The 15,194-nt window shown below is 33.4% G+C and overlaps 1 protein-coding gene across 12 annotated transcripts in view; it reads right to left on the bottom strand.

Moving 5' to 3' along the window:
- Positions 1–15,194, bottom strand: part of PPIP5K2 (diphosphoinositol pentakisphosphate kinase 2) — a 74,566-nt gene that overhangs the window by 58,996 nt on the left and 376 nt on the right. For all 12 annotated transcript variants that reach the window (XM_060009077.1, XM_060009074.1, XM_060009069.1 and 9 more), the window contains exons 2-5: positions 7,754–8,138; positions 4,750–4,945; positions 2,147–2,237; positions 816–901 (exon numbers count right to left, since the gene is read on the bottom strand). In XM_060009077.1, the coding sequence (XP_059865060.1) occupies positions 816–901; positions 2,147–2,237; positions 4,750–4,945; positions 7,754–7,867 (487 nt within the window). In that variant the 5' untranslated portion in view covers positions 7,868–8,138. The remainder of the gene's footprint in view (positions 1–815; positions 902–2,146; positions 2,238–4,749; positions 4,946–7,753; positions 8,139–15,194) is intronic.

Consider the following 15,194-nt stretch of genomic DNA (forward strand, 5'->3'; position numbering starts at 1 on the left):
ACCCCATAGAATTCAAAGTTAGATATGAAATGATACACAAGAAAGATTGAGAAATAACTACATAATGCTATCATCTTCTGAAAAATGTATGGAATCATTATACCACAGATACCATAAAACATGAAATTATTTAAGTTAGAAAATTAACCAATATACAGAGTAACCAAGCAATCCAATCAGCAAGTTGTACCTCTAGACAAATGAGAAAAGTTCCCTGTTACAGATGGTACTATATCTGGTTTTTAATAAAAATTCCTCTAATGTACAATAAAGTCATCAAAATTCCCCCAAATAGTTATCAGAATATTAAATATTAAAACATATAAACATTTATCTTGCCTTTTTAGACTAAGTGTAACTTACATGCTATGCTTTAGATAACCAGGAAAATGAAGCAAAGGGTACTTTAAAATATTAATAAATAGTAGTATTTCAAAATTCCTACTCATCAGAAGTTTAGTTGTGGCATACTAACATGAAGTTTCTAATACTTAAATCAATAGTCATAGATGAATCACTCATTTACCCCAATCAATACAAATTTATTAAGCATGTAATTTAAAAATTCTTCTTTATGATTCTGATATGTCAAATGTAGACCAAAGAAATGTAGGACATACAACTCCTGATTATTAGTTAGCCTTGTAGTTCATAGTGTCACATTTTTATTGAAATTTAATTGCCTATTTGGATCATTTTTTAAAAATTGAATAGAATAACATAATTTAAATTCTTTCCATTTAATTATAGAAGACAGTGGCTCAAAAGTATGTTAAGTGACAAAAGATAGCTTGTTTAAAATCTCTTACTCTTACCTTTGGGATTATTTGGGTCACGATTCAAAATTGCGTAACGAGGAAGTAAAATACCTTCAGCTTGAAGAATACTATATACTTCTCTCCTGAAGAAAAAAGAAAATATCCTTACTGTTTTATTGTTCTGTTTCACAATGAGTATATTGCTGTACTGTTCATAAAGTACATTATTACTGTTCTATCATTAAAAAAGTCATGCATATAAAGTCTTTTTTTAAGTAAACAAATGTCATTTAAAACATTGAAAAGCTGTATTCTAAATAAATATTCAGCAATATTAGAACAAAAGTGTATGTACAATACTTTTTATGGCATATTAAAATACTAATTTTTAAAATTGGGAATGTAAGTGTATAAAAAGAAATGGTTAAAGTTACTATATCACAATGACAGAATATTACCTAAGTATTAAAACCCTTATACAGTACTCAAAGAATATTTAACAATGTGGGAAAATGTTTATAGTCTTTTAATAGAAATGTGATGCTAATTTTGTAAAATATAAGTGCATATATGTATTGCTTTCTATATTAAAAAAATATGGTAAACGTAGTGGCAGGGTTAAATGCCTTTCTTCATAATTTTATTTTTTAAATTTCTTAAAATGAATATGCATTTATATATATACATATATATATTTATACTATATAAACATGTAAACCTAGGACAAATGTTATAAAAATTGAGATATTAACTATCTGGAAAAGGAAAAACAAAAATAGAAAAACAAAAAACTATAGGGCCTTACACTTCATATATCATTTTCATATGTATAACCTCATATTGTAATGCTAAGACAGAATAAAATAGAATACCGGTGAAATTATAAGGGTAGCCAGTAGAGTGAAACACCAATTAAATGAAATATATAAATGCATTTGTATTTTACAATTTCTTTTAAATATCTATGCTTTTGACCTGTTAAATGAATTGCTAAGATATACAGTAAAATATTTCTCAAAATGGTTCCACTTTACCATTAAAAACCTAGTTATAATGGGTAAAGCCGTAGCTTCATCATCAGTCACATGATAGAAAAACTGTTCATAATTTTCAGTGGTTTAGTAGGGTCTGGAAATTAAACAGACCTGGTTTAAGTCCTTGTCCCACTACCTGAGAAACTACTTGTGACTTTTGGCAAACTAAATGATCTGCCTGATTTTCAAGTTTTGTCATCTGTAAAACTGGGTATAAATACCTATTTCTAAGTATTATTTCAAGGATACCACAAATTTATATATGTATAAAAACACCTGATACCATGTCAGTTTAAGTAGATACTAAATAAATGTTAATTTTCCTTCCTTAATTTAGCCAACTTAACCACTCACCTATCTTGTATGAGATACTGCATATTCAAGTCATTGATTACAAATGGATTCCTGAGTTTTGCATAGGCAACTGCCTTGTCCAGTGGAAATCCTAAGAACACATATTAACATATTCTGTAGAATCTCAAGATAAGTTGACATCTATAACTTAATCAACTTGAATTTATGCCATTTCCTATAAAAGACTAATTTCATTATGCATGTAACTGCTTTCTTTAGAAGATAGAATTATAAATACACAAAACTTGATTTATCTTGTACTAGTAAATAAATCTTATTTTTTCTTAGTGAATTTGATAGATAAGGCACAGCAAGCCAGTGGTTACATAACCCAATTTAGAGCACTGACATGTTAGTTGATGCCTGATTATTCAAAGTCACCTGACAGAAGGTAAGACTACCTCATACACAAATAGAAATCTATATACAAATAAGTGTTTCACAATCACCTGGTGAATTTTAAAAAATTTATATAACTCCTCTTCTTCTAACGATATTTTGATGCATATACATATAAATTAGCTGATAATTCAAAGAACTTAAGCATCTTCAAAAACAGCAAAAGAAAAATTAATTTACATTCAACAGATATGCTCAAAATATAAAATATATGAGCAGAATCATGCTTGCTGTTAACTAAGTCAATAACACAGCAGAAATTAAGTCCTTACCATTTCTAGACTTCGGTAAAATTACTAATTACAATGAAAACAAATCAAATGGCAGATATAGTAAGAGATCTAAAAAAAAATCTAAATAATTTTAATGATTATACTTCACTCTCTGTATTAACACTAAAAGACTCCAATTTTATCCATCAACGTATAGTTTATGATTAAGAATGGCAGTATACCATAGATGTTAAGAGCATAAACCAAGGTTCAAACCCTAACTCCACCTTTCATTAGCTATGTGACCGTGGGCAAATTTATTTAATATCTCCAAGTCTCTGATTCCCAGCTGTAAAGGGGTATTTTAACTAAAAGGGTTTTGGGGAAATTAAATATAATACCGTATATAAAACACATTACAATACCTGGCATAATAAGTGCTCAATAAATGTTAACTATTATTATTCCCTAAACAACAATATTTTAATAAATAAGCAAAAGCGTAACAATCATCAGGCATACATAGCTTTAGCATTTAACTATAGTATGCTACAGTGTATCTGTGAAGACACTGTATTTTGTAGCATTATCAGAATAGTTAGTAGAGGAAGGAAGTGTTAAAGCCTACTGAAGTTAAAAAAACAAAAACAAAACAAAGAGCTATGGTCAGTTAAAAAAAAGATTTAATCCTAAATTCCTCTTAGCTTTTAACATTTAATTAGAAGTACTCTATACCAAGAATCAATGGGCCACAAATCACAAACCCATCTAGTGTTATAGACTCCTAAGAATTCATCACTTACTGTAAAGATGTCTCAATGTCTATGGTTTGAAGCCTTGTAACAGAATTCAGGAAATAAGAAACGCCTATACAGTCATTACCCTGCTTTTGTTGCTGTTAAAGAGGCAGCATGTGGGACATGACCTTAGGTAGTATCTAGTTTTTACAAGCAAATAACTAGCTTTAACTTAATAAATAGGAAGAACCACGTGACAGTAAGGGAAGAACACCTTACCATCAAGGATAAGCAAGTTTTAAGATCCTCTAAAATGAATGACTTCAGTCTGTAAAGAAGACCAGGGACTTGACTTCTCTATGAAATAATGAAAATCAATATAGGGTATGGGAGCACAAAAAATCTTAACCTGCTCCATCCCCTTCTTGCTGAAGGGGATGCTTTTTAAACACCTAACTAAAGTGAGACTTTAACACACCTGGAGGCTACATTAGTTTGGTAACAAAAACGATTTAATATGAATACATTTATAACTGAGTGCATATCTTTTAAATTAGAGCTCTTAATGAAAACTCACTTAATTCACAGATTCTTAGGTTATAAATTTTCAGACATACACTTAATAACTTTTGATTAGTGGACTTTACTTTGAAGAAATACTTAAGCTTAATTGATATTTCAGTTTGATTTATAAAAGACAGCAAGGAAAATATAAAATTCAAATATTAAGTTCTTAAGAAATAAAGCATGAATATGTATTGAGGAATGATAGATCATCTTCTATATGGCAAAACATATGGGCTTATAATATTTAAAAAATCAAGAATTTGTCCTAAGAAACTTACAGTTGTAAACAAAGACATACATTCAAAAAGTTCATCACAACCTTATTTTTAATAGTAAAAATTGGAAACCATCTCACTTTTAGGATATTGGCTAAGTATGATATAGATATAGTACATTCACAGGATGATATACTGTGACACCATTAAAAATCAGGTTTTTGACAAATGATATAGAAGGGGAAAACCTCTTGATGTAATTAGGTTAAAAATTAAATATAAAATTACATATACACTATAACACTAAATATGTTTTTAAAAAATACACACAGAAAAAAAGATTGGAAAGAAATATATCAAAATGTTAATATCACTTATCTGTGAGACTAGGTGAGTTTAATTTTATTTTTCTATTTTATCTATTAGTTTTATAGTTAGAAAGGATAAAGAGGTTTCCCTCCCTGTTTTACTACCTTTAGAATGAAAAGAAATAAGACAATCACACAAAGGCCAGTTTTCCACCGGTTCATTCAAAATAACATCTTCTTCAAATACTACTACTGTGATATATTTAAATAAGGAGATCCGTTCAAGAATTTCCTTCATTGGTTTGGATTTGGATTTCTTTGCCATGGAACATATTCCAACCACAATCTGCCTTTCTGGTGGCTAAAACAGAAAGAAAACAAAAAATCAGGTTGACTTGATAACAACTCCAAAGTACAGCTATCTTAAATCTCTGTCAGAAGTACATAAAGTATGTGATGAATCAATAAAAGTGACACATTACCCGAACAGGCATTTTTCAAGATTATATTGTTATAATAAATAATAATAATAGTTTTCTACAAAGGTCTGGAAAAATTTTTTTAAAGTTTCAGAACACTGTTACTATTTTCATTCAGATTTCAAACTTAAATACTTCCTTAACTGTCTCTAGCGTTTATTTGCTAAATAACAATTTAGCAAATTGTTAAATTGCTAAAGGAGCAAATAAGGCCTAAAGGGCCAATAGGAGTGAGATAAAGAATTCTCTTGCCTAAAATAAGATATTTTCACTACAAAGCTATGCAGTGTTAAAATATTTTTGTAGATTGAGCTTAAATATGAGTTGGTCACCAATGACAACTTAGAAGGAAATTTTGGAGAAAGCCACACTGCTAAACAGAGGTGTCTATGCTCTTTGACACCCCAATCTTCGTACTCAACATTCCTAGTTTATAGTGTTGCTCATCTCTGGCACCCTTGCTACAGCTCAAAGGCCATGATTCAGCCTGAAATTTAAAACGCAGAATATAGAAAACTTATGAGTAGCTCATGGGTTTATAAAATTACTCAAGATTCATTCTGAGCTCTTTGCTTTCAGGTACTTTGAGAGTTTTATCAAATATAAAGCTGTGTCCAGTTTTCCATTTCAGTTCTTCTCTCTTCTATATTTATTTATTTCATATGACATTATAATCTGGGCCCAAAAGTGTTTTACTAGACCTTCTCTTATTATAAATCTAAAAATAAAACAGGGCAACATCTGAATAATTCTTCTTCTTTATGCTTAGCATTATTCCTCTCACTCATATGAAATTTAGAGTTCAAATTGGTATTGGATTTGATGTTACCATCAAAGATTGTAAATTCTAACCTCCCTGGGATCTGCTGTCTTTCACCCTCTGATCATCTACTTTTATGTTCCCTTATTCAATTCTTTCCTGATCAAAAGCCTCGGCATAGCTCATTATGATGTTCCTTAAGTAGATTTCCCTAGACAACAAGAGTACTCAACCTAACGTCTTTGATACCTTAACAGAACAATCTGGAACAAATCATTTTATCAATCTACAGGTCAAATGAACCAAATCAAGCTCCTCAAAATGTGAACTCAATTTAATTAGTACCAATATTCCAAGAATTATGCTAAGCACTGAAGAGTTACATACACAGAAACTACCTGTCATCAAGCACTTTGAATCTAACAGGAAACACAGTAATCATACAGTACATAGTGATACACAGAATAGAAGTATATAGTCAAGGTATAGAAATGGTATTGAGGAAAAAATGTTCAAGTTTCTCATGGGGAAAAGAGTAAGGAGAGGGGGAAGACTGAACAACATGAAATCTGAGGTTTTGAAGAACGAAAACTGATTCACAAATTATCCAAAAAGGAGGGGTATTTCACAGAGATAAAGAAGTACATACAACAGCAAAGAGGCATGGTACAAGATGGAATATGTGGGAAATAAAAATCTGATTTTGCTAAAACATAAAAGGTAAAAGAGAAGAGAGACAAGTACAGTTCTAGACATAGGAGAGAGATAAAAATCCTTATATGGAAGAAGACTGGACTTGATTTATCAGCGGTGTTCTCATGTGCTCAGAAGAACTCTAAAGAAAAGGGGTAAGCGTAGCAGAGGCAGAATCAAAAGTACTTTCTAGTCTAAGTCAGTTAGAGAAGCTCTGCTTTTATGTTTTAGTTACTGGACTTCTACATAAGACTTTAGATGAAGAAAAGTTTTGGCTGGTATGAGAAGTTTGAAAACCATCATTTTTTTCTAGAGGTGAGGTGGGGGGGTGGGATAGATTTTAAATGGGTGACAGTCTGATTTTGCATTTCAGATGTATAACTGCACTGTGAAAGGTGTTGTTAAATAACAGTGAAAAAGAATTTGAAGAGTCATCTAATAGCTATTTTTGGTTCAGTTTTACTACTTACATCAAGTATAACAGGTTTTTGTTTTAAAACAAAATTCTTTTTTCAATTGGAAATATAAGAAACACATATTTTAAGTTTGTATTTTAAATAGGTTCTCAAAGTAAAGCAATCTCTAATTGTAAAGGGACAAAAATGATGAGTAATAAAAATGTTGAGCTAACATAACCATAGCAAAATAAACATAATAAATGTGTGTTACTCCTAAAGATCCAGTATGGTTTACACACATACACACACACACCCGTAGATACTTGAGGTAGTTTCTCCTAGTCACACAGTTTAGACTTCTGAATAGTTAATAAAAGGGGTATCTTCAGGTCAGCCACTACTTGTGTTGACAACATGACAAACTTAATGAAGCTGGTTAAGCAGTTCTTCTTTAATACCTTTAAAATTCTTTATCTTGATGTATTTGCTGTAGCACTTCTACATACAAGGAACCCTTTTGATTTATGGCCCTGATTACTCTTTCTCCTTGTCACTTTTTCTACCTAACCCTGTGTTATATTAGACATAGCAATGAAAGACACTAAATTAGTCATTATTAAACAACTTAGAAATCTGACCTCTAATTGTCTTTCTTGAAGCACTATAGATTCAGTAATGTTACTAATGAAACACAGTATGCTTTTTCAGTTTAAAACTTTCCAACAAATTTCTATATGAAAAAAATGTCTTAATAATTTAAGACAATGGTATCAATTCCCCTTCACAGTGATCAGTAAAAAGCCCAGACTGTATTGGTCTTCACTAAACAAACAACTTACAGATTCATCCTCCTCCTCATCATCTTCATCTGCATGGTGGAAGAAGTGTCGATAATTTCCAGGGTTTATTTCTGTATCCTCAGGTCCAACAAAGAATCTGGGGCCTTCACTCATTTTTATTTCATTTGATATAAATATAACTTAAATGTGATATACTAAAACTGTTTCTAAATAAACAGCATCTGAAAAAAGCATTCTCTCTGTAAGAGTTGACACATGGGTCTGTTGCAGCTTGTTTCTGCTTATACAATCACTTGAAATTGTGATGACAGTTAGTTGGCAAATGTTCATTTGTTCTCAGATATTATTGCTTCATTGTTGATGCAGTTTAAAAGACAAGACAGTGACCTATTGCTTCAGTGAGTTGATATGGCAATCTTTTTACCTAAAATGCAATTAAAAAATTAATTTTGGAGACTGTACTTCAAAATCACTCATGTAAAAATAACTTTAAATGACACTTGTAAAATCATTATCAATAACTTGATGTATACCTTCAAATGAAAAGACATTTTTCCATAAACTTAAGAAATTTAGACTCTCATCTTCAATAATATATATCTTGGCAATTTGACAAACTGATACAAAATAACAAAAAAGAGTACACTAAATTCAAGTCTAAAAATATCTAAGGAATTAGGAGAAAATTATTCAAATTATAACAAAATTACACTAAAAGCTAAATCCCTCGGGCTTCCCTGGTGGAGCAGTGGTTGAGAGTCCGCCTGCCGATGCAGGGGACACGGGTTCGTGCCCCAGTCCGGGAAGATCCCACATGCCACGGAGCGGCTGGGCCCGTGAGCCACGGCCGCAGAGCCTGCGTGTCCGGAGCCTGTGCTCCGCAACGGGAGAGGCCACATCAGTGAGAGGCCCGCGTACCACAAGAAAAAAAAAAAAAAAAAAAAGCTAAATCCCTCTGCACATAGCTCAGTAATATCTGAATAGAATGGAAAAGGATAAAATATAATGTGGATTTAAAAATAATTAACAACTATACACCAATCTGAAATTACATTAAATCAATTTTTAAAAAGGCTTCAATTTGTAAAAGTTCAATTTGCAAACAGGTTTTTTGGGGTACATAACCATTCTTCATTTTGGTCTCACATATAAATCAACAGAACAAGATTAGAATGAAAACAGGATTTCATTATAACAGCAGCTCAAAGTTTTAGAGTCACAAACGCTTTTGCAATATTTTATAATAACCATAAATGGAGTATAACCTTTAAAAATTGTGAATCACTGTATTGTATACCTGTAACTTACATATTATATGTCAAGTATACCTCAATTTAAAAAAATAAAGCCTAAAAAAAAAAACCTGTGGCAAATCTACTAAAATCTATGGATCTTCTCAGAAAAAATACACAAGTACACTAAATTCTGCAAGCAATTTTATGTGATTGACAGACATCCAAACTTCCACAAAAACAGATGCCCATGAACATCAGTTTAAGAACTATCATACAACAGTGATATAACCTCAGAATATTCCTTAGCAAAGCTGTTTACATGTACTTGGTTCCTTGGTCATATTAAAACTAATCACCTACCAAGATGAAACTACATATCAAATACTTTATTAGATTACTGGTAATACAAGAAATTACTTGATTAAATATTCTTAGGAGCTGAATGATAAGCTAGCTAGAACTGCAAAGCATAATGCCAAAAGTCCTATCCCTAAAGATCTAATTCCAGTTTAATTGGTGGCTCCCTATGAAACATTAAAACTAGTTTACCTTGGGCTTCCCTGGTGGTGCAGTGGTTAAGAATCTGCCTGCCAATGCAAGGGACATGGGTTCGAGCCCTGGCCTGGGATGATCCCATATGCCGCAGAGCAACTAAGCCCGTGCGCTACAACTACTGAGCCTGAGATCTAGAGCCCGCAAGCCACAGCTACTGAGCCCACGTGCCACAACTACTGAAGCCTGTGCGCCTAGAGCCCGTGCTCCACAACAAGAAGCCACGACAATGAGAAGCCCGCGCACCACAACGAAGAGTAGCCCCCACTCACCACAACTAAACAAAGCTTATACACAGCAACGAAGCCCCAACACAGCCAAAAGTAAATAAATAAATAAATTTATATTAAAAAAAAAAAACTAGTTTAACTAGCCAGGCAACTACACTTTTATGAAATTTAAAACTTTGTCATTAAAGAATAAAAGCAGAAATAATTCATTTTATGTATCAGTGCTTTTTATTCCTATTTCCCTTGCACTGTTTCATACATAAAAGATGTTTGCTGAAAAAAAAAAAGGACGTTTCCAATTGTTGTAAAACTTGATGGTAGTGAATAAGCTGATCTCAGTTCTTCTGTTTTGTATCAAAAGGCAAACTTCTTTGGTTTCTTTTTAGTTTTTAACCCCTCCCATCCACCTAAAACCAGCCCTAATATTGAATATTTAGTACCAGAAAGGGCATGTGTTTCAGAGTCAGATATACCTATTTAAATCTGTCATTACGTAACAAGCAAGTTATGCTAGTTTCTCTAAATTTCTTCATCTATAAAAAAAGGGGTATCATAGTACCCTGTAACTCTGTGAAGAGTAAGTAAATGTTTGGCATATACTAAACACTCAATAAACCTTAGTTTCTATAGGCACTCTATAAACCAAGCTCCCTATTAACATAACATAAAATCTAACAAAATGAATATTGCTCATTACTTGTTGACCTAAATCACAAATAACTTTTATCCTATTACAGAAGGCACAGTATTAGGTGCTAGCAATATAAAGTCAAAGTAAACATGAACCTTTTTCTTAAGCAGCTTAAGGTCTAGAAAGAAGACAGCCAAGTAAATTAACATTTTCTGTTTTAGTGTGATAAGCACACCAACAAAACTACAATAGAAATATGCAATAATGTCTCACTTTTCAGAACGGCAACAGTGGGAGATGTATTTCAGTGCATATAAAGATATATGTTTACTTATATATATATATATATATATATGCATGTAAGTATGTGTATGTGTACACTTTATGGCATGATTTTAATATTGTACTTTCTTCTAATTTAGGTGCTTTAATGAGTGATAATAATCCTGTTCTACAGAGCTGAAAATTAATTTTCAAAAACTGTAATTTTAGAGTGTTCATCGTGAAAAGTCTAGAATGCATAAAAATGAAAATTTATAAGTCAGTTAATAATACCATGACCCAGTGGCAGAACTACTGGTTGTAGTTCTTAGTTGTGGAATTATTGGGTTGTATTTCCTACTAGTCCCTTTACTCTATATTTTCCCAAATTTTTGAGCTACTTTATATGTGTATTATGTGTGAGTAGAAATCAGCTTTTGGAAAAAAATGTGTATCCTGCACATTTTTTTCCAAGAGTATAAATGAATGACTGATCTGTCCCCTTCTCTTCACTTAGTCAAATTTTGTTTCAGTCTTCAATGCTGCTTCAAATACATATATGTCTTCAAATACATATATGTATGTCCCCCATCTGATTATGGGTTTAGGTCTGAAACCATGTCTCATTCACTCATTTGGAGAGAGACGATAGACAAATCAACAAATAAATATATGATAGGAAGACCTCCCTAATATGGTGACATTTGAGTAGAAATCTGAATTAATGAGGAAACCAGCCATGGGGTTATATGACAAGAGCATTCCAGACAAGAAACAAACTCTAAAGGCCCTAAAACATAAATATTTGGCAGATTTCACATGATCAAGGAAAAGTAAGGAGAACATTGCAGCTGGAGCAGAGCAAGCAAGTAAAGGAAAAATGGTAGAAAATAAAGTCGGAGAAGTAGCTAAGATACATACAGAGGACTGAGAAGCCACGGTAAGAATTTTCAATTTTATTAAATGTGATTGGATTGCTTTTAAGAGAACGGGAGAAGAAGAAGTAGAGACAAGCTATATTGACAATTCTTTTGAAGGGCTTTGTTATAAGGGTAGGCAAAGGCTTTATTTTTTGTTTTCTCTTCTGATATATGAATGATACTTACAAATACCAGAAATAGACAGAACAGGCTAGTGGTTAATAGTATGGATTCTGGAGCCAAAAACACTTGGTGTTAAATCTTAACTCCAGTAGCTGTGTGACATTGAGCAAGTTAATTAACCTCTAAGAGCCTCAGTAAATTGTACCTATCTTTCAAGTTATTTTACAGATTAAATTATATTTAGAAAGTTCTTATATCCCACCGCTCAGGCAATACTCCATACCAATTTTATCAAAATATTTGGGAGAAAGGCCCAGGTATTTTTAAGGCTTCTCAGATTCTAATGTGCACCCAAGTTTGAGAACCCCTGTAGAACTCAAAAAAAGGAGGGGAAGTGTAGAACAATGGAAGTACATGGCAAGCAAAACCTGTGTTTGCCATTGTTAGGGGAGCATGCTATTATTACAGGAGATCTGATGATCTGATAAAAAAGGAGACAAAGCTGATGAAGCAGAGTCTTTGTCTTCTTGACGCTTGGCACATCTCAAGTACCCAAAAAATATTCCCTCACAAACCTTTCCTTAACAATTTCCAAGATTTCTTCTCTGAATCATTCATTTTGCCCTTTGGTCACCTCTAACTTTGGCATTATTTAGCTGTTTTGGTTGTGTACATCCCTTCAAAACACGATAAGCTTCAAGAGAACGAACATTTATTCACCATTGCTACCTGGTATGTACTTAATTTGTTAACCCAGAGCCTCGCAACACATTGCCTCACCATGAATGAATACTTTAAGTATGCCAAGTGTGGCAGCTGGAACCCCCGGCCAGTTGCCTCCAACACCACTCTCTTCAGTTTCTCCTGGAAACATCGTACAAATACTATCACTTTCTATGAATACTCTAATATGAAAAAAGTTGGGAAGCAGTTATGACTTTGTGATTTAACAATTATTCTTAGCAATCCTGGGATTAGAGATATTTTCCTCGTTTTACAAATGCTTCCAGTACATAGATAAATGTCCATCATTTGATTATAAATGAGGACTTGAAGCTCAGAAAGTTCAAGAAATTTGACTGTAACCACACACCCAATAAGACCTGTAAAAAGAAATCAAATCCAAGTCTGTTTAAACCAAAGGCCATCATGATCACTTAAGGGCAAAATCAGGACTCCACAGTCCTTACCATAGTATTACACATATTACATAAATACTTATAAAACTAAAAGTATGAAATAAATGTATTTTTTGTTTCCCCTACCCAAGTGATATGTATACTGTAGTACAAGATGAAATTTTATGGGCATGATAGGAAATCCAGGATATTCTAATGAATTGCTATTTCACCTGAACCCCTGACAAACCAAATATACCTTATGCATTTCCACATTATTTAGCATTTCGACCAACCTACATCCTCCATCATGAATTCCAAAACATATAACTGGCCTTAAAGATATTACATTATTCAAGTATCAAAGTTGAGCCTTTCTTATTTTTAAGATTCTTTGTATAGCAGTAGTCCCATAATAAACTGGCTACATCAGAATTATCTGGGACATCTGTAAAAACTCAAGTTAATAGACCTCCCACAAATTTTCTACAGCAGCATTTCTTAACCAGATAATCTATATTTTAACAAATCAAAGTGTAGCCAGGTTTGGTAATCTGTTTAAATTTGTGCAAAAGACAAATACCTATTAAGGCTGATTTCTAAATTTGAAATTAGTATCATGCTACTAAAGTACCCACACTCAAAGCACTGGTTCTCAAACTCTAGAATGCACTCAAATCACCTGGAGGGCTTGTTAAACTACTAAACTAAAAAGTCTGGAAGTCACACCTTTGCTAACCCCCAAATACACATCAGCACCCTCTTCCATCCTCTATGTTCCACAGCATTTTGGATCTATCGTTACAAATATGTTTCCACTACAGTTACAGTTTTCCTCCCCAACTTTTTATTGTGAAAAATTTCAAATATTCACAGAAATTGAAAGAACAGTTCACTGTAAACACCCATATACCCACCACTGGACTCAACAATTGCTCTACCATTTGAAAGTAAGTTCTAGACATCAATATGTGTCATCTCTAAATACTTTACTATGCATCTCCTAAAAATAAGGACATGCTCTTACAAAACCACAGTATCATTTCCACATAAGAACATTAATAGTTCCACAATACTATTCATATGTAGTTGCATGGGAGCTTTTAGAGAACGAGGATGTCATCTATATATTCCCAGTACTTAATTGGTGCATAGCACTTAGTTGGGTGATGAATAAGTGTTCCACCAATTGTTAAGTTTAATACCCTCACAACTACCCTGCAAGTCGTGAGTTTAAAACTTAAACAGCAAGCTTTGATTGCACAACCTGCACCTTCTGCCCACTAGTTTAATCACCTGCTTTAAACAAACCCATGCAAGTTTAAGTATTTTGGTTTCTGAACTATTTAATTCTGCATCAATACTGAAGCTCCATGAAGACAGATGTCACATCTGTCTGCCTTCAGACACCTAAATAGGCATACCAAATATTTTTCTAATGAATACTTTCAGCTACTGAAAACGTTAGTGAAGAAGTTGGAAGCAATGAAGCACAACGGTAGGACAATGGTAATGTAATAGTTAAGTATACAGATTTTGAAGTATGAAAAACCTGCTTTCTAGTACAGGTTTGTTCAAACGTTTACCAGTAGAAAAAATTTACTAGAGCAAGTTAAGTGAGGCTTAGAGATAAGGCTCAGTTCCTACCTCTGTAAAATGAGAATAATAATCTAATACAATACACCTCATGGAATTGTTGAGAGAAGTATATGAGAAACTATGTAAAGCACTTGGCACACATAAGAACTCAGTGAATGGCAGCTATCATTATTTTTTTTATTTGCTTGAAACAAAACCTTTATTTTTCTTGAAGAATTTTCAGTAGCAAAGCAAAACTCTATCCCACTGCAGAGCAAGGATGCTAGGTGCCTAAGTCAGCAAGGAGGCTTCCTACTTCCACAACTAAGCTTTTCAATACGCTAAAGCCAAGGTAAGTATCATCCACGGGACTCCAAAGGTCGCAAACTCCCAGGAAGTCCTAGTAGATGAGATCCAGCGGTCACCACCCTCGCCCCTTCCCCCTCGAAGCGCGCGAGGATGCAACACTCCAACCGATTAGGGGCGGCAGTGACCTGCAGCCTCCTTCCCTACTCTGGAAAGCTGCAACGGAAGGGGCTTTTGGTCTCTTGTAGTGGAGTGGAGAAGCCGAGGAGCAGAAGGACAAAGACTGAGGAATGAAAATGAAAATAGCCATCTCTACCCACAGCAGTCCCCAAACTCGAGACTGCCTACTTCGGTGGAACGAGACCGCAGCCTGGCGTACCAGCCAGAACCTCGGCAGTTCCCTTCGAGCTAAGATGAAACCTCCGGTATCTCAAACCCAAGAAATGGAAAAGGGAAGTGATGGAGGAGAAAGAGAAAATAAGACACGGAAAGACCCTCAAGGCTGTACTGCCACTCGTCCACACCC

Source organism: Delphinus delphis, chromosome 3, assembly GCF_949987515.2.
Source record: "Delphinus delphis chromosome 3, mDelDel1.2, whole genome shotgun sequence".
Classification (NCBI taxonomy): Eukaryota; Metazoa; Chordata; class Mammalia; order Artiodactyla; family Delphinidae; genus Delphinus; species Delphinus delphis.